The sequence below is a fragment of the Podarcis vaucheri genome (genome assembly GCF_965113315.1).
Source record: "Podarcis vaucheri genome assembly, chromosome: 9".
Classification (NCBI taxonomy): Eukaryota; Metazoa; Chordata; class Lepidosauria; order Squamata; family Lacertidae; genus Podarcis; species Podarcis vaucheri.
In genome coordinates this window covers 37,148,806-37,169,250 of record NC_138767.1, presented here as the reverse complement: position 1 = coordinate 37,169,250, position 20,445 = coordinate 37,148,806, and the positions used below count along the sequence as shown (strand labels likewise).

The 20,445-nt window shown below is 42.5% G+C and overlaps 1 protein-coding gene and 1 long non-coding RNA gene across 8 annotated transcripts in view; one reads left to right on the top strand and one right to left on the bottom strand.

Annotated features, from left to right (window-relative positions):
- The window catches only part of INPP4B (inositol polyphosphate-4-phosphatase type II B), a gene marked incomplete at its 5' end in the record, with an annotated part of 260,693 nt that extends 247,323 nt beyond the window's left edge, over nt 1-13,370 (top strand). For 5 of the 6 annotated variants that reach the window (XM_082237558.1, XM_082237559.1, XM_082237561.1 and 2 more), the window contains one exon: nt 7,643-9,016. In XM_082237558.1, the coding sequence (XP_082093684.1) occupies nt 7,643-7,817 (175 nt within the window). In that variant the 3' untranslated portion in view covers nt 7,818-9,016. Of the gene's footprint in view, nt 1-7,642; nt 9,017-9,350 lie in introns of those variants that run through there. The other variant, XM_082237557.1, reaches the window with a different exon arrangement.
- The window catches only part of LOC309540706, a 44,820-nt gene that overhangs the window by 5,424 nt on the left and 18,951 nt on the right, over nt 1-20,445 (bottom strand). Inside the window, exons 1-2 of one of the 2 annotated variants that reach the window (XR_014223405.1) lie at nt 3,204-7,661; nt 1,069-1,766 (exon numbers count right to left, since the gene is read on the bottom strand). This is a non-coding gene — a long non-coding RNA (uncharacterized lncRNA). Of the gene's footprint in view, nt 1-1,068; nt 1,767-3,203; nt 7,662-20,445 lie in introns of those variants that run through there. The other variant, XR_014223404.1, reaches the window with a different exon arrangement.

Below are 20,445 nucleotides of genomic sequence, written 5' to 3'. Positions count from 1 at the left end.
TAATCTAACTTTATAAGCAAACAACGGGGGAGGGGACCTCATCTTACAGAAATGAATTGGAATGAACAGGACATAGATCTCTGAAATATGTTAAATGTAAATAATTTGAAAAATAAGATTTGGATTTGATTTGATATCCCGCTTTATCACTACCCGAAGAAGTCTCAAAGCGGCTAACATTCTCCTTTCCCTTCCTCCCCCACAACAAACACTCTGTGAGGTGAGTGGGGCTGAGAGACTTCAGAGAAGTGTGACTGGCCCAAGGTCACCCAGCAGCTGCATGTGGAGGAGAGGAGACGCAAACCCAGTTCACCAGATTACGAGTCTATTGCTCTTAACCACTACACCACACTGGCTCTCTTTCTCTCTTTCTCTGATTAGGCTAATGAAGTAATTTCAGAAGACTAGTTTTCTGACTAAAGTCAATGTTTCGATCAGAGCTCCTGCTGAGGCTCATATAAGGGTCATACATTGGCCCAGTTGAATTTTTGACTCTGTTTTTAACAACTGGCACACATAGACCTAATGGCATATTACCAACTGCTTCTGTAACTTACCTCGTTTCAAAAGCAGTTCTAAGTGAGCCATGGTTTCTGCTGTTCAAGAAACCCAAGAAATCTAAAGCCTCCTTAGACTCCCAGACCTTTGGATTCTAACCATTCTACAATCCACTCACTCTGACGTGGAGGTTCACACTTTCCCTCAGCTTCTTGGGTAATTGGTAGGATCATAGCTGCATAACCAAATTGTAGTTAGCAGCCTGTTCTTTGTTTAGCATTCTTGGGTGAAAGAGAAGGAGAACCGTAACAATAACCACCCCTTCTGACTTGTTATGACCTTTTCTAAAAAAAACTTAAGGAGGAAAGGTCTCCTTAGTGGGGAGATGGTACAAACATTTTAAACACCAAGAGGTGGGAGGGTGGTGGTGTGCTGGAACTGGAGTTTTTTGTGGGAGGTTAGGTTATTAACTGGTTCTGCTGTTAGCTCCTTCCCACCCCACCCCACCCACAGTCAATAATACAACAGTGAAAGACTGAGAATCTAGAGTTGACTCCCGCTGTCACTTACCCAAAGATGTGCCCTCTGTTTCAAGAGCAGTTTGGTGCTTGGCATGAGGACTGGTTGAGAGAAGTCATCCTGAGGCTTTTCATTTCTTCCTTAAATCCTATAATTATCATGACCTGTTCGATCTTCTGAGAGATAGAAATTAAATATCTGCATCTCCATCTTTATTTCTCTCCTAAGCTGGTGGTGAGATGGCTTTGATTCTGAAAGTAAAACCAGAAACTTTGAAGTAACCCCCCAGAATGGGGATTTGAGGTGGGGGGGGGGCGATGCTCTGGCTAAGAGCAAGTTCTATAAAGTCAGTAAACAATTCTAAGGATTGTTGAAGAGGCCACCCAAATGGGCGCAGTGATGATAATGACCATAGACAGGACGAAAACAACTAGATCGTCACTCAGATACATTGATCAAAAGTTCAAACCCTTTTTAAACACCAAGCTTGCTGTTTGGAGAAGCTCTTTCTTCCTTGTGGGCACTGGGACCAGCTCCCAATAATTGTGCAGCCAAGCGTTCCTTTTTAGTAGCAGATGAATAGGAAGAGACAGGCATGTCAATTTTCTTTTTCCACTTCCAGTAATACATTCCTCTTCCTTAAAAATCTTTATCCCAATGTCAGCATGAAAGACAGGACAAATAAAAACACTTTTGGCTCCTGGGACTCCCCTCGCCAAAGAATACGACCCAATTGTTTGCCTTCGACCCTGTGTAAAAATAAAAAAGGTGAGTCTGACAAGGCACCTTGGGGCTTGCTTCAGTCACTGGTGCTATTTTGGCAGTTCATCTTATTGCAAGCATGGAAGACAGGAGAAGAAAAACAAAGAACAGTTTGTTGCATTGAAGTCGCATGGCTGGCATCTGAACACCTAAACTGAGAATAGCCAATTGATGCTTATTCTGGCACAGCCAATGGTACAATTATGATTATGGATATGTTAATTGGCTGTTTTTATTGGAAAACTAATAAAAATGATTTTTTTAAAAATTCAGTCAATGAGCCCCATTTCCTTGGGAAAGTGGGAGAGTCAAATGTCTGCTTAATATATTCCACTATACTGGTGTTCTTTCCAATGACACCAAATTCTCACTCTCAGAACAACAGACAATGTGTAGCAGGCATATATGGGGAGCTGAAAGAAACAATACCGTTCGCATCAAACCTGGATAAAGTGTGGTTAGTTTCAACTATGCTTGATTAAAACAAACAGTGATTTATGAAGCTGGCTTGATATAGTAAACCACAGCTAAAACTAAACACAGCTTCCATTTTTTACATAATAGCAAACTAAAGTTGTTTGGAAGTGCTCACTTCTGTTTTCAGTCTCCTAATGGCTGCACTGGATAAGTTGAGGGGAGAGGGAGCAGACCTAGGCATGTTCCACTAAACGATAGTTCTGTGTTACATCCAAACCAGGCTACTGAAGCCACACCAGGTAGCATGAAAGGTAGTGGCCACATGACATCTACTTGACAAACAGTTTGCATTGCAGTTCAAAACAGGCTAGAATCTGGTGTCAGGAATTTGAATTTTCACTGTATTGAAAGGTATTGTCTTAGTTGGCTGCTCTCCTGTCCCTTGGAACCTGACTTATAGTTTGAGTTTTTGAAAGTGCTTCAAAGAAAGTAACCGTAGCTTTCTGTGCTGAGATTTAGAATACCAAGCAGTTTATAAATGTCTGTTTTGATGTGCCTCAATTTTTCTATTAATAATCATGACAAGCAGTAAAATCTTAAAGGAGCTGAATTTCTAAATACACTGCAGAATGTCCACTCAAGTATCCTTGGTTTTGCATTGGGAATTCTTTTCACGATTTTCTGTCATCTTTGAAGAGTTATAAAGATTCAGAAATTAATGTCAGATTAGTATTCCATCAGAAATACTTATTTGTACAAGGGCTTCTGCTATTCCATCTCATCCATTGAACCAGCTTTGATCTTGGTCCCTGATTTTAATGACTTTCGTCCACAAGTTATATAATAAGCAGCCGTGTTCTCCTTTTGCTACCTTAATTTCCACTGGTCTAACAGGTAAATGAAAGAACCTGTTATCACTTGTATATATACATGCATTAAAACATATACCCTTCCATTGGGCATCTATTGAACCAAAGTATTGTTGTTAAAAAAACAGCCATGCATACCTGGAATATAGCAGTGACAAAGCAGTAAAGACCTCATTCATCTGATTTTATCATGTACAGAAATATCTAGGTGGGATCCGGGTGATTCGTCTCTTCTGTCAAGACAGGGCTTAGCTGCTGCTGATGTGTAAAATACGATGACAGACATTTTACTCTAAGTGAACTGAATATTTCAGTCATACTCAGTTATATCCGTATTAAATCCCATTGATTCCTGTGGGAGATATATACAGGCACACACATACTTCCACTGTCACTCAAACACAGTCATACCAGGCGAAGCATATAATAGCATGATTATAAGGGTATGTGGTAAAGTATATCCTCATAATACTAACACTAATTATGTTAGGTTTATTAATGGTGTTGTATTGACATGTACTGTGGCATCAGCATATTATCAGATCATTTACTTAATGCTTATATGTTTTGTCATTTTAGAATTTAATGTTACAAGCGATTCAACCAAAATTATTTGGCTGGTGGCCCAAATTAAGATGAGGAATCTAGACCTGCTGCCTTCCCACCAAATCTTCAATTTCTGTCCTCCCTTCAGTTCTGGCCCACGTTGTCCCAAACTGGAGAATTCTCTTGGCTATCCTGGCCTCATTTTCTCAGCCTAATGCATACTCTGTCATTCCCCGTCTACTTCTTTCATCATTTGTTACTTCAGATCGCTTTTTTGTATGCCATCATACACTTGGCCCATCTTCCACTCAGCTTCCCAGTCCTCAGCCTTCATACCTCAGTTGCACTCCTACAACTCGCCTCTCTCGTCTGCTTTCTGACAACAGCACAAAATGCCTCCAGTCCCACTTTCTGACTGGCTAAGATTTGTGTCGACTTCCTGTTCCTTTGCTTTCCACTTTAGGCACTAGGAGTTTAGTGGGGAGGGGGAAAGTCCTAAGGAGATTGTTTCCTCCCCAACCCCTTCCCATAATGTAGGGTTGCCATATTTTGAAGAACAAAAAAGAGGACCCCCTCTCCCCAAACAAAGCTGCCTCTCACGACCCTCATGCCCTCTGCTTTCCTACCCCAGCCATGTCGCCTCTTGCAAAGGGAGACCTTGCACGCTCACCTGCTCCGCCACCGGAAGAGGCATGACCCGTCCTTCGCCACTCGCTTGCGGTACAACCCCTGAGATCGCAGGCAGGCGTCCATGGAGGAATCTGGCGGGGCCTCCGTGCCAGAGCCTGGGGGGCTCTGCTCCTCGCCACCTGGCTTCTCTGCAGCACCCTCCATATTTATTTATGGCTCCAAGGATTGCAAGGAAATTGCTGCTTCCCCACCTTCAACCCCACATGCTTCAGAAGAAAGTGGGAGAGATGCAGTGAAAGCCCCTTGTTCTGGGGGCGGCTGGCAGCACAGCGCAGCAGGAACCAGACTCGCATTCACGGGTCACCCATGTGGCTTCTGTGAGATGCCCCACTTGCACCGGGCGGCAGCGGCACCTGCCGCTTCTTGCTCAGCTTTTCCGCTGAAGTTTCCTGGCTTCAAGCCCTGTGCGGAGAACTTGCGCGCTCCTCCTGCTGCCCCACTTGGGAAGGCGGCTCTCGCCCGCTCCCTTTACGCATCACTGGGCTCCAGAAGCAGAAACAAAAGAGCCAAACTCTCTCTCTCTCTCTCTCTGGCTTCTGCCTGCTCTCACCTCTCTAGCTACCTATGAGTTGAGGGAAAGGACCCCACCCATTTGCTATCTCAAAAAGAGCCACCAGAAAGCCTCATAACAATATCCTTCTTACATTCTTCATCAGCCAAGTTGCTTGGCTAGCAAGTTCAGTGTCCTTTATTTGGCAGCACATCTTGCAAAACTCAGTATTGTGTGCAGATTAATTGCTGTGGTCATGAATAAATCTGACCAGTATTGAAAACTGCAGTACATTCATTTAGTGACACAGGAGGATATTCACTGGCAGTTCCAGATACTTTCTGCTAGGAAGTTAAGACTGATATTATAAATACAATCTGCAAAACTATTTGGCATTACATAATTCAGCCATTCCCAAGCTGTGCTGACTAGGGCTGAAGGGATTTTTATACAAAACATCTGGAGGGCACCAAATTTGGAAAGACTGACCTAATTTCATGTTTTGCAATGGCGGTGTAAGTGGGATGGCTGGTTTTCTTATTTTTCTCATTTAAAGCCATTACAGCTTAATAAAGATAATTAGTCACTTTATGTGCAATGTGTTAGAAAATACAAGTAGGACCTACAATAAGATGTTTCATAGTTTTCCTCACACCCTAAGAGAGGAGCTCCTGTTTGGGGTTGCAGCCAGTCATGCTCTCCTCCAGGACACTGTAAAGAGCTCAAGCAGACCAAATTCACTTGCCCACCGAAGTTTTACATTTGTCTTTTTGAATACGCAACTTCCCCTGCCTCCTAGAGGTCACCTCTAACACACCATTTTAGATTTTAAAAACATTTTGTTACTTCTGCATGCCTTGGGGCTTGCCTAAGGAGGCAGAAGCCTCCCTCCTGTTTCTCAGCAACTCTGTTTTGGCTCCAAACCTGGTGGCACTGAGTAAGTAGAACAGTAATAGAAATGAGAATAGTAATGCAGGCAAGGTAAATGAAAGAAATAAGAATCACAGAATCAAAGAATTGCAGAGTCGGAAGGGAGCACAAGGGTTATCTAGTCCAACGCCCTGAAATGCAGGAATATTTTGCCCAACATGGGGCTTGAACCCACAACCCTGAGATTAAGTTTCATCCTCTACCAACTGAGCTAATCCTTCGTTTTCCCATTGCCTTACCCACAATCTAAGCTGGGAAGTGGGAAGGACAAACTGAACATTTTTCTAACCCTCCAAAATCACACCTTAATTTTATCAGCAAGGTCTTTCTTTGCTGAGTAGCATGCAAGAGTAGCATCTGTGGCGCTGACTCTGCAGGGAAGGTTGCCCTAGGTATCTTCTTGAAAATGTTGAGATCTGTATATGGTTACAAGAGGGCTCTTTGTTCCTGCAGACAGGCAGCACTCTGGGTCACAACAGGGAACTGGAGAATGGTGTGCATCCTCTCTTATCTTTGCACTGTTCTACTTGAGCTATACTGCCTTATTCAGGAGAGAGAGAGAGAGATCTAGGTGGAATTATAGGATGCCCAGTCCCTGACTCCTGCAGTTTAAAAAATGATCAGACAGCCAATGACAGGAAAGAACCTGAGACTTTGGAGAGCCACTGTTGCTGTGTACACACTATAATTTAAAGCACATTCTTTCAAAGCACATTCTTTCTCTCAAAGCATTCTGGGCATTTGTAATGGTTTTCTGGGAATTGTGAGGAGTAAATGCTCTCTCTTTCTGCCTGTGTGCAGTTAAAAAGGTAACATCATTTAGAGCAAATATTCAGATACCGGTAATTCCTAGAACTTCACTATCCCAAATTATGGTTAAGTGGCTTGATGACAGAGTTAGGCATCATTTTCATAAACAGACTCAGGGATTTAAAAAAACAACAACTGCTCCCTAGCTTTGCCTCAGTATTGATTTTGCAAATAAATTTACATTTGCTTGATTGCTTTTAACATTAATTTAAAGTTCTTGAAATAACTCCATTGCAGAAAGTGCTTATGGAGAACTAACTCCAGGTTTGAGGAACCCCCATGGAAAGTGCCCTGGGAAGAGGCCCATCTCCTTTGAGCAGCAGTGCCCCAAACAATGCCAGGTAGATGACTCTAGCATTCGTTTAAGTTTCCCACAATGCCCTAGTGATACCACACCAGAGGCATTGTGGGAAATTGGGTAGTGACCCAACTGCTGGGATTGTCAGGCCTCGGGGATATGGATTGAAAGGGAGTCCTAAGGCACACAGCAGCAGTGGGCCCTACTGGTGTGCTTGGGCCACCAAAGGATGCCAAGGGCTGGCAGTTGTCAAGGAATCTTGATAAAGCAGAGACTAAATAGAGGAAAGCCAGGTCATCAGAAGCTGAAAAGTGGAAATCCTTTTGGTGGCTATGACTGGGGTATGGATCTCCAGTGAGAAAACAAAGCACCATAAATGTGAAAGTTCACCCTCCATTTCAAGGCTGGAAGATGCTCTGCATGCATCATTGCATCAGAGCTCTATGGAGCTTTCCACTGTTCCTCAATGTTTTGAAACCATGCATTTCCCCACTGATTCCACTTCATAGCATTTCAGGCTTGCTCTGTTCCCTTGCATGGGGCTTCCATTAAGAGTTCCCAACCCATGGCTTCATCTTGAATGTGCTAAGAAGTATCTGTGAGGGTTAATTCCCTGCTGGAGGCTTGCTTTTTTCATTCATTTAGAACACCTTTAAATATGTGCGATATTTCCTTATTTGGTATGCAGACTAGCCAAAATAGCTTTATTTAGCATAGATATTGTGGCCATCTTTGTTGTTGGAATACCTGAGTGTTGCCTTATTCTCCTATTAAATGCTATTTTATTTGTTCCTAACTTCCCCTGTTTAACAGCAGACAAACCCAGGGAGCACTGAATGAGTCGGATGATCCCGAGACAGGCTGTCTAACTGATAACAAGCCAACTTCTCGTCACTTCTATCCTGTCGCCTTGCTCCTTGTCAGCTCGCATTTGCTGGTTGTGTGGCTTATTTTAAGTCTTGCTTTATTATTAGCCAAATATCAGTAAATTTCACTTCTGTCCATTTCTTTTCTATGAACAGCAGCAGCTTAAGATTAAAAATTGTGCTGTATGATTTCTACATTTTCAGACCCACAAATTTGACCTCAAGAAGGCAATGTCTTGAACTGTAAGAGATTTTATTTCTATTTCCAGAAATCAAGAAAGCATACTATGCATCAGGTGATTTAATCTGCTTTCTATTCCGAGCAAATCTTTTCACACATTAAGAATGGCCATTATATTAGTGTTTCTTGATCAGATGAGATTTTGCCATTAAATTGGAAGGATCTCTCCTCCCCTTCCCCCCCCCCCACTGCCCGCTTTTTACAAAACTCGTACTTAGGACCAATTCAACTCCTTATGGAGTGATTTTACTGTCTCATTTTTACTTGGGGACCCATTTGCAGAAATCTTCACTTCTTTTCCAGCATGCACAGCCCCACACTTAAACATTGCCAAGGTTTAACACACCAGAAAGTATGGTTTTAGGTGACATGGGCCCTTTGCCATTTTCACATGGGGGAGCTCACATCAGACAAAGGGTTTCCTATTTGGAAATGCAGTGGTAAAATTCACATTGCAAAGACAGTCACATGTTTGTCAGTGGTGAACATCAGTCCTTAGTCAAAATATGGGGGGGGAGGGGGGAATTAACTCTGTACTCATAGAACTCAACCCAAGCTGAATTATTTGGACAGGTCAGTTTGAAAGATTAATTTTCCATGTGCTTTTTTTCATTGTTACTTCCTGATAGGAATTCCTATCTAGCAAATAGTTCACTCTTTTATTTGTTGCAACTAACCCTTTTCTGTCAAGCCGTTCTATGGCATTTGATAAGTTCTGTTTTGTAACAAAATTAACCTGTTTGTAAATGTTGCTTTGGTTGCTTTTGCTTTATATTCATTTAAACAAAAGTTTTGTTTGCGTCTTGATGCACCATGTTGGCTCTTGTGACTTTTGTACTGTGTACGAATGAGCATCATTATTTTGAAAGCAGAGAGTTGTTGGATCAGGCTATTGGAAAGCCATTTTCTATTTCCTTCATTGCAAAGCTAAACATAATGAAAATAAGACAAAGATGGAAGTTTCCTTTACAAATCTGTAGGGCCAGACTTAATTAAAAATGCCTTATTCCTAGAACCTGCACACCTAAGGCTACATGTGAACTCTGACATGTACAACAGAAGCAAAACAAAGCGAATCTGGGGAAAAAAGTTATTAAAGAATTTTTAGAAGCAAATATATTTCTAAGGGTAGAGTAAAATATATCATAAAGTATTTAATCAAACCACAGTGAGAGATAAATATATATAAATATATATAAAACCCACACTCTACTTCTAAGGGCAATAACTGTATTGGGCCTGGCCTTGGATCTAATTTTGTAAGATGTATCATCACTTGTGGAAAATATATTGTAGAATTGAATCTCCATTATTTTTACTTCAATTGTTGCTGAAACTCTGCAATGTACAAATAAAACATATTTATTTATTTATTGTTTCACGAAGTTGTCTTTTTTCCCTCCCTTTTCACCAGAGAAGGATGCCGCATAGAGAATGTACTGAAGAATATCAAATGCAGAAAGTATGCTTTCAACATGATACAGCTGATGGCTTTCCCAAAGTACTACCGACCTCCAGAGGGAACATATGGAAAAGCTGACACCTAAGCTTTAGACACAACACAAAAAAGGCTGTGTGCACAGGATCACACACCTGTGCTCATTAGTTAACACAAAATTGCTTTGTGCGTCTCACAGATTGGGCATACATGAGAGGGAAAATACCTAGGTTCTCCCCCAACTGTACTGTCAATCAAAAGGAAACATCGATAAAATATGGTAGATTGAGTGTTCTGGCAACCAGCTGTTTGATAAATAAAAGCCTAATAATAATAATAATAATAATAATAATAATAATGTAGGTTGTATTTCATAAGCCCACCAGAATTAAAGGTTTGGTCACTAGTCAGATAGAAGGCCAAATGTTGAGTCAGTAGGGGTCACTCTGAGCCTGGACTTGAAAGTAAATCCCACTTCTATACAAAGCAACATTGAATTGCCTAAGATACTGTCTACTGGGTTAAGGGCAAAGCTAAGGTGCTGCTCAGCTGTGGTGCATAAGACCCATGATACGTTTAGAAAAGGAATGTTAATATTGGTGACCTTGCATTAGTAAATATTTGCGGCATTTCTGGATAAACTTTGCAGTTCCAGCTATATACATCGTTAATGCAACAACAAAAAACTAAGTTCACACACTGGTCTAAGCCTTGGGCTTTAAGCCATGTAATGTATTACAGTTGCCTTGGAATCAGGATCTGGGGTTTTACCTGCCATTCTCAGTGGTGTTAAGCGACAACCTGTGTAAGTAATTATGAAACAAGGATGGCCACTGGAGTCTGTCCATAGTTGTCAACCTTCCCTTTTTGGGTGGGAAATTCCCTTATTCCAGCGCCGTTTCCCGCTGCTTGTCCCCAGGACAGGTGAGGCTGCTGATCCCTTATTTTCAAATCTAAAAGTTGACAGCTATGAGTCTGTCCTCTGTGTACTCTGAAAGTATCAAGAGGGAAAGGAGATTCAACTAGTGGTTATAATAAATGTTTGTATGTAAATGACAGTGATAATAATTTATTAAAATTGTAACTTGCAGAATCAAAACGATCTGGGTAAAGAACCTGTAACCTATTGCCATACAGTTAAAGCTATATAAAAGGCTAAGGCCAAAGAACAACTCTTCAATCTGAAATGTATCACTCGTGAATGTTAATATGAAACCTAAAGCAGAGTGCCATTTTCAAATCAAATGTAAATACTACCCCAATATAAGTTTTACATTTGAATGGAAAGGACTGGGAATTGGGGGGGGGGGAGTAAATAGATAAGAACCATTTAAGAAAATTAAGATATGTTGCTATAATGATGCTCAGAGAGTTTCAGGCAGATTGTACTACTGCATTAAATCTCTGCATTTGAAACAATGAGGTCTCATTGTTTGTACATTTCCACTGTTCTACTGGCAAATAAGAGCAATGACAGCCTGGGCAGGAAGATAAGTTTTAAACAGCTGAAAGTACTAGAGAACTTCAGCAAACTGGATTGGATCCAGACTTAAATTAGATGTGTGTAACTTAAGTCCTGCTAGTTAAGTCCTGCTAAACTCATTCCCATTGATTTTAACAGCTCTAAGCATGGCTAAATCTTTATCCAACCCAGCGTTCTTACCACAGTCAAAACTTTGCAAAGGCACAAATATTGTTGTGAAAAGTGGTAGAATATCAACACACAAGCAATAAACTTTTCATTTCAGTGGGGTATAAATCCGTGTTTGTATTTTCACTATAAAACAGCTGCATATTGAAAGGTGCACTGCTGACCAGTGAATCCGTATTGTCATAAGTAAACTTGTATAATGCTTTCAGAAATGTTTGCTCTGTGAAAACTGCTTTGAGGATTTGAGAATATGGGTTCTCAGAAGCAGTATCTCTAGCAATGCTGTGTTAAAATGCCATCTGGCATCCCACTTTTGTTAATATTTATGTGATTAGTCCCACTGAATTTAATATGTTTCAAGCCATTTGCTTACTTAAAATAATCATGAATTAATTAGGAGTGAAGACAATTCCTTGGCAATACAGTATCTTATTGTGCACGTTGATGTCATGTAGCAAAAAAACCAAACCAAAATATAAAGAATAACTAAATGTGAACATTAAAAAAGTAATAATACAGTAAGTCAGTAAGCATCTGAGAATGTATTCATATTACCTACTGAAAATTTAGCTTTCTGGAATAATTCACACATGAAGGAAAAAATGTACCATGGCTGAATTTTGTTGTAAGATGTAAATTATTCTAAAGCAATAGCGACACATACTTTAATCAGAAATAGTTCTGGCTTAAGTCCAGGAAACCTTTTTCTTTTTTTGGCATGAGAAATTTTAATGGCCAGAAGTGTAATCCCCCAAGGAAGGTCACCGCAGTTGAAGTGAGTGGGAGCTAGTAAAGAATGCTATTTTCCATTCATTTCGGTTTCCTCCCAGATCTTTAGTACTGATGAGTGCAGGTGGAGGCTAAAACAGCGTATCTCTCTTGTGACAATTGTGTTTGGTTAACACCTAAACCATGTTGCTGCTATAAGTAAATCAAAGTCTGGACTGATTATTTTTAGAAGTTTCATCACTGAAGTTTCAGATGTCTTTCAAAAGAAAGGTAGCAGGTTGGCAGTTTGCCTCTGGAAAAGTATAATACTTCAGGGACTTATTCTTTAATGCTAAGTTTTGTAGAAAAATAGGAGAAATTCTGTGAACAGCAGGAAAAATCATGAATGCAGGAAAGTGCCAAATATAGTGCATTTTAACTTATGCTCCAGAACACAATGCTACTGAGTTAGCATATACAACTGGCTGACATTTTTAAATTATTTAATACTATATAGAGTTTTCTGCATGCTTAAGACCACTGGTTTCTGGAGTGCTTTACAGCCCTAATGAATGTGTGTTTACAGCACTTCCAGTGCCATTAGACTTTGCTTGACCCTTATGTATTATTTCTTTGGCTATTTTTTTAAATCCCACATTATTCATCCTAGTGTGCATTTCCAGCTGCCCAAACAATATTTTTAATATTTTAGCATACTTTAAAAGGGAAGAATGGCACATATCCATAGGTCAGCGGTTGTAGGAAAACAGTGTGCTGTCTTGAGATTATTTTTAAAGTAATGAGTTTTTTTCTCTGTCTTTTCCCTCTGTGTTTCTTTAATCTCATGGCATATGAGACACCTTTCATTCTATGCTACCAAAGTCTCAAAGAACCATGATCTGTTGTTCTCTGCATACAAATGTAGAATGCAATTTTGTAAGCTGCCTTGTAAGAAGTTGTCCTGAAAGGTATAGATTATATATGTGATTATGCTGTAATGTTCTGAGTAAAATGGAGGCCACCACGAATTATCTATTGCAGGCATAGGTAACCTTTGGCCCTCCAGATGTTTTCGACTACAATTCCCATCATCCCTGACCACTGGTCCTGTTAGGGATCATGGGAGTTGTAGGCCAAAACATCTGGAGGGCCAAAGGTTGCGTATGCCTGATCTATTGCATCCAAGAAAAGTTTGTTCACAGGTGGCCACAGGTCAGTGAACTGAACTGCAATTCCATGTCCCCCAAAAGACAATGATTTGTGTTTCCTGAAACATCACTCCTGCACAAACCCCTTTTATTTGAATGAAGATTTTGCAAAAGCAGTAATCATTTGCATTACCTTTAAAGCATTTGTTTCTACTGCGAAACATTTTGGATAAAGTCCACAAGTTTTAACTAAGTTTTGGAGCACAGGCCCAAAGTATATTTGATAGCATTGCCTCTTAAGTGAATTGAGCAGCAGTCTTTTTTGTTTTTGCTTTTATGTATGCATGTACTGTACTTTCGTTTTTATAATTTTGGCTACTGGTTTAAAAACTGCAGGTATTGTTATGTGTAAACCATATCCATTGTATATTTTGTGTGTGTGTGTTGTGCATGTATTTTTATTTAAATAAATTTGTCTTATTTTTCATAGAGTTGACTTTCTGTGTTTGAATTGTTTCCATCATCATAAAACATGCAGCATGAAAGGATCAGATCCTGAGAAGTGCTATAAATATCTTTTGTCACTTGAAGTGACTTTGTAAATCTCAACAGGTCAGACAGTTAAGAAAAGCCCTTTGAAAACTGACTTGGCTTAAGGTTCCCAGCTTATGATCCATATACATATACTGTATATATTAGAACAGGGCTAATAAATTGGTAGCTTTTGTGGTTATGTGTTTGTGTTACAGTAAACATTATTTTTCAATATGGATCAGATAAAGTCAATATTGCTTTGTTAGAATGAATTCACAAATAAATACATTGGCCACCTTGATGAATTAAGTCAAGTGATAAATTTGCATGTCTGGAACAGCTATTACTGGTGAAAGACAACAGAGTTTTCACATTGTCTCATATAATCTCTTTCAGCAGGAGGCATTCATGTTTTCAACATGAAATGCATCAAGCATAATTATATACCTGAGTGACTAAAGTGAACTTTTATTTTTGTCATATTTAATTTTCATTAAATTTATAACTTTAAAAGGTAAGTCAGTGGATACAAATACTATTAAACACATTTCAATGTGTTTTGTTTGATAGTTGGCATTGGTCTGTCTCGATAAGGTACCATAGCACTTCCCCTTAGCACCTCATAAACCCCAATGTCTAAATAAATTTTAAAAAATGCCTAGTAGCACCTTAGAGACCAACTAAGTTTGTTCTGGGTATAAGCTTTCATGTGCATGCGCACCTCTTCAGATACCCAGAACAAACTTAATTGGTATCGAAGAAGAAGAAGAAGAGTTTGGATTTGATATCCTGCTTTATCACTCCCCTTCAGGAGTCTCAAAGCGGCTAACATTCTCCTTTCCCTTCCTCCCCCACAACAAACACTCTGTGAGGTGAGTGGGGCTGAGAGACTTCAGAGAAGTATGACTGGCCCAAGGTCACCCAGCAGCTGCCTGTGGAGGAGCGGAGACGTAAACCCGGTTCCCCAGATTACGAGTCTACCGCTCTTAACCACTACACCACACTGGCTCTCCAGGTGCTACTGAACAATTTTTTAATTTATTTTGACTGCGTCAGACCAACACAGCTACCTACCTGAACCCCAATGTCTGATAGTATAAAACATACATTGCTCCTCGTAAATGATTCTCTTTGCCTCAAACAGCTTGAAACTGAACAGCTAGCAACTACTTAGATAATGAAATCTCTCTCTGTGTATTTAAGTCCTGTCAATTTCAGTGGCAGCAATCTTAAATAAAACACGTCAATGAAATCAGTTTCACAGTTCGGCAAAATTATGAGTTCATATCAAACTATGGTTTTCGCTGAGAACCCCGAGCATGGTTTGTTTTCAACATGTACAGGTAACAATTACTAACACACCAGCCTTTGGAATCCGCCTTATATTAAATCAGGCCCTGGTTCATATAATTCATACAGCAAAGGGCATATCGGGATTTGGAAATTTAACCCTCCAGGCATTGCTGGACTGCAGCTCCCTCATCCTATGCAGCTTCATCATGCAGTGCCCTGGAGCAGATGCAGAGCACTTTCATTAATAGCTTGCCATATAGTGACAGCAGCAGTGCCTTAGTTAATAAGAGGCAGTCTTGTGGGGATTCATGTGATAATCTTATCCAAAAGCAGAAACCATATACCTTTTTTGCCTTCAACCAGAAGCCTGCAAACCTTTTAATAATGCAGCTCCAATAAACAATGGAGAAAATATCCATATCTGTTTCTTATTACGTCCTCCCCAACCCCAAAAAACAAGTTTGAAGCCACGTGCTGCTGTGATTCAAAAGCTTCTGCAAAATCTCTTCAGTCTTACCACTCTCTTGTACTTTTCCCAGACCTTATTTCATTGCGTGCTGAGGTCCCCCAAAACCCCTACCCCAATAACTCACACATCACACATAATTTTTGTTTAAGGTTTTTGGCATACTTTTGGCCACAACTTTATTTTCATACAAATTGAGAGTGGTTGCTTAGGCATTGGTTATGACTATCTGTCCCCCCCGCCTTGGGGACAGCGCTGACTCCCGTGAGTCAGCGTGTGGAGGAACAAGACCAGGGACAGCTGGGACTGCGACACAGACCCTCAGCTATTCCCTGCTTGTTCCTTGGGAACTTACACGGCCCGTACCCTGCTCCAAGGGTTTGGACGAAGGGATGGTAAGCCCCAGAATTCCTTTAACGGAATTCCCAGCAGCAGCAGCATTGGAGGGGCAGGCACAGCCAATCCATACCCCTCCACCAACCAATTTAACCAATGCCTAACCGCCACAGAGCCTTAGCTCACCGCCAAACCACTCACAAATGCAACCCTTCCTTCAATCCCAAAGCAACCATAGCCAACCAGGTGTCGTTCCCTATAGGGGAAATATTCACCCTAAAGCTGGCAGCAGCCTTGAAGGTAATCACAGGGTGCAAAATCATGGAACCACCTGAAGCAAAGCCTATTTTACTTTATTATTTTAATTATTATTTTATTTATTTTTATTTTATTTTACACTTCCTTATTAACATGCTTCCCGGCCTCTTTGGTGGTAGTTTGTCTAGGCACTGGTTCCTGACTAGCTGCACCTGACCTCAGCAGGGCAGCACTGACGACTGGGCCCCACCATATCGTCAGTACCAGCAACATTGTGGGGGAGCAATGAATCCCAAGGCAATCGCATCCCGCCAGGTGTCGTTCCCCATAGGGGAAAGATGCACCCCCCATCTGCCCCAAAGAGGGGAACAGTCTTGAAGAAAATAGCAGGGTGCAATATCACAGAACCACCTAAAGCAAGGACCTATTTTATTTTATTTGTTATTTTATTTTATATGTTATTTTATTTTATTTGATTTACTTTATTTATTTTATTTTCCACCGCCATATTAACATGCTTTCTGGCCTGCTCGGTGGTAGTTTGTCTAGGCATTGGTTCCCGACTAGCTGCACCTGACCTCAGCAGGGCAGCACTGACCACTGGGCCCCACCATATCGTCAGTACAAGTAAACAGCGTGGGGGAGCAATGAACCAGGATCAGACTCAAGCTCACCCCAAATGCTCCCAGGGACTCTTGCGTGGCCCTACCCCTCGAAAGGGGTTGACAAAGCATGGCAAATCCTTGGTTTCCTTTAATGGAATATCTTTGCGCATTGGAGGGGACAGGTGCTCCAACCCCCCCTCCAGACCACCTTGAACCAAATGCCTTAAATTATTTTGAGTCCAGGGAGAGCTGCCATCAACTCAATCCAAGCCCTCTTGCATGCAGGAATGCAAACTTATGCTGGAGGAAGACGGCAAATCATTCTTGCCCAGCTGTACCACCAGCCCTGCGGGAGGACCTGCACAGGTCACACTCGACCGCACCAAAGGAAGGACCTCCTCCCAAAGCATTCCCCATCTGGACATCCAGTATATGTCCACATGGGCAGGAAGACTGAGATGGCGCCCCAGTCCAGACTTGTCAGCGCGCTTGCCAGCCCAGTGTACAATGCTGTGGCCCAAATGTGCACCACTGCTCCTATGAGAAAAGGAAATAACAGACAAGCATCAGCACAGACATCATTGTGACACTTCCTGATATAACCCTTGTCAGCGTCAGACTTCCAATGACCCGTATTCAAAATCCTGTCTACTGACAGGCCCCCAGTGTGCAGCCTTTGCAGCAGCCCTATTCGGAAGGAATGAGGCGTGTTCAGTGGTAGGCAAGCCGCAGGCCGTAATAACTGGTGCACGGCGTAAGCACATTAATGCCTGGCTAACGGGAACCCATTTTCATGCACTAGGAGTGGGCCAGCCCCCAGGGGAATGAAAAGCCAATTTTTTCTGGTATCCATAACCGTGCAAGGGCCCTCCTCATCTGTAATGGGAAGCCTGATTGTGGCACTCCTGCCCACTAAGTCTGTTTTAGAGTTCCCAACTCTAATGACAAGCTCCAAAGCAGATAAGGAAAAGTCCTGAAGCAATAAGCCTCCAGACTCTCAGCCCTGTGCTGGCTCCAACAACCATTTCCCCAACCCTCAGTGCCCAAAATGCAATGGAATACTGAAAGGAGTCTCGCCTTGATCTTTTACCAGCAGACAAGTTTTAACTTGTTGCAGATCCTGCCTAGGTAAAATTGACCGACTTCCTGCCCACTGTCCTATGAGGTTGGAGCCTATTCCAACCTTCCAAGGCCCTGCACATTACAAACTTTATGCAAGGGTCTCTGAAAAATAAAGCTTCAGTATAACAGACATTGCAGCGGACTGAATTCTTATAGTTATAACAGGACGCCCAATCTGCGGCAGGTGGACCAAATACTGCAGGATCTGCTCAGAGGATGGGGGCCAGTTCATCTGAATGGCCGAGGACTGCCAGCTTAAGGCTAAGAAATCCATCCAGGCCTTCCCATAAGAGCTAAAGCAGAAGGGGAAATGGAAGCTGCTGCTCTCTGTAATTACTAATTGTTGTCAAAATGCCACAGGTGGTCTGGAAAAGTCTGGCAATAGCTGAGTCTGGAGCCCAGGATCTGAAGCGCTCCATCTGAAAATGGGATAGAGTGTCAGAGACATCATTAGAGGATCCCGTAATCAGCAGAGCAGAAAGCACAATAGTAAACCTTAAGCGGTGCAGCTCAAAAGCATGAGCGGAGGGGCGGAGACTCTGCTGGAGCGTGAGAACTGTTTAGCCAAGACGCTCACCACTACCTGGTTATCAGACCAAAAGCAGATCCGATGGTCACTGAACTCCTCGGGCCACATGTGAACTGCTACTACAATGGGGAAAACTCAAAAGTTAGGTCACATGATTGCCTCACCATACCGGGCTTGAGGCCATGGCTTTGCACACCAGCAGCCCCTGAAATAAAAAACCAAAGGGCAAAGATCCAGCAGCATCAGCATGAACCTGAAAAATCCCTGTGCAAGTATCCTGCCATGGCCAACTACTATTGCATACATATAGGAATTGCAACCATTGCATGAGATCCCATTGCATGAGAAAGGTAAGGGGACCTCAGGCCGCAGGCAGCCTGGCCTAGTGGGAAGGGAAGGGGCGGCCTGGGGCAACCACTCTGCATGCAAGATTAATTAAGTGACCCAGCAAGATCGGATCTGATGAAGCATCACTTGCTACAGAGGAAGTATTACAAAATAACTTCCTTCAAGGCAGACAGCTTCTCCATAGGCAAGTGGTATGTTTTAGCAACGATATCCAACTGGATCCCTAAATAAAATGGGAATATGGGCAAAAAGTATTGAGGTATTGCTTGCCAGCTTCCAGCCCTGCTTGGGCAGGGGGCATCTTGTGCTGCCATCATAATACGTAAATTTACAGGGCCGACGCTGGCCAGAACCGCTAAAAAAGTCCCGACAAAACTGCCGCCGTGCCAGCTTCCTTTTCAGACACACACTGTGCAATGCAAAAACACACTCCGTGCGGTGCTCACACAATCCATGCAATGCAACTATACTCCGTGCGATGCAGCTACACACTCCGTTCAATGCAACTACACACTCAGTGCAAAAAAAAAAACACTCCGTGCAATGCAAAAACGCACTCCATGCAATGCAACTACCCTCCATGCAATGCAACTACACACTCCGTGCAATGCAACTACACACTTCATGCAATGCAACTACACACTCCGTTCAATGCAACTACACACTCCGTTCAATGCAACTACACACTCCGTGCAATGCAAAAACGCACTCCGTGCAATGCAAAAACGCACTCCATGCAATGCAACTACCCTCCATGCAATGCAACTACCCACTCTGTGCAATGCAACTACCCTCCATGCAATGCAACTACACACTCCGTGCACTGCACACACCCTCTGTTCAATGCAACTACACACTCCGTGCAATGCACTCTCTGTGCAATGCAAAAAAAAAAAAAAACCCAAACCACACACACTCTGTGCAAATGCCACTACACCCTCCGTGCAATGCACACACACCCTCTGTGCAATGCACTCACACCCTCTGTGCAATGCGCACAACCTCTGTGCAATGCAAATGCAAATCTCTCACGCAATGCAATGCAAATGCAGCGCTGTGCCCTGTAACGCACAGAGCAAACTGCAGTGCGGGCACACAAAGGTGCTTTCTCCCGCTTGCATATTGCAAACGTGGCGCCTGTTACATCCCTCGCAGTGAGGGAACCACCAAAAGGCCCTCGACACTGGACCTAAGTGTCCAGGTAGAGCAATGGGGGAGCATGCAGCTGTCCCATATAGGGACCAATCCTGCAACCTAGGCATTACCGGCACTATGCGCTGACCAGCTGAGTTATCCAGGATGATCCCTAAAGACCCGGGACAGCCTCACCCTGACCCCTGTAGAGGTCCAAGGTGATGTCTGAATCATGATCCCTGCTCCTCTTTGCCCTCCTCCTGGATTGCAGCCTTCGAAGATGCTTTCTTCTGGAAGAAGACACCTGGGGCGTCCACAAGTCATCCCCTGCAGGAGAGGCAAGCTCTTGAGGCATTTGCAAAAGCCCAGTCATAGTCTGCTAAAACTAAACAATGTAAGGAACTGGTGAAACCGATGCTTCATGGACCACATGGGGACACTATTCAGGCCGGAAACGCTTCCAGGCCATCGAATTCTAGGGCAAAGCCCTAGGATCACCTGCCAGGCCAGGCATAAATGTTTCCAGTGAAATAGCAGAGTTGAAGCAGCCCACAGCTTGTCCAGGTACCCCTGCTTGCCCTTTTAGAGGGAAGCACCCCTTCAAGAAACCCAAAGTTCTTTTATGGACCGAACTACCCAGCAACAGAATAGCCCAAAAGGAGCAGTTTGTTTTGTTTTGTTATAACAATGGCTAAGAGGGGGATATGAACCCTGTCTCCCAGGTCCTAGTCCTACACTTTAGCCACTAAACCACAATGGCTCGCCTCTAAAATGGCAGTCGCCACTATCAGGGCAAAACAAACTTAAAGAAAATAAACTTGTTCAGAAACAGCATAGTTCAAGAGCATATACAGAGTGCTCATAGTCATTGGAGGCACAGAGAGCCTCTGCCGCCCTCTGATATACATTAGCAGCAACTGAGCCTGCAAGCAGGTACAT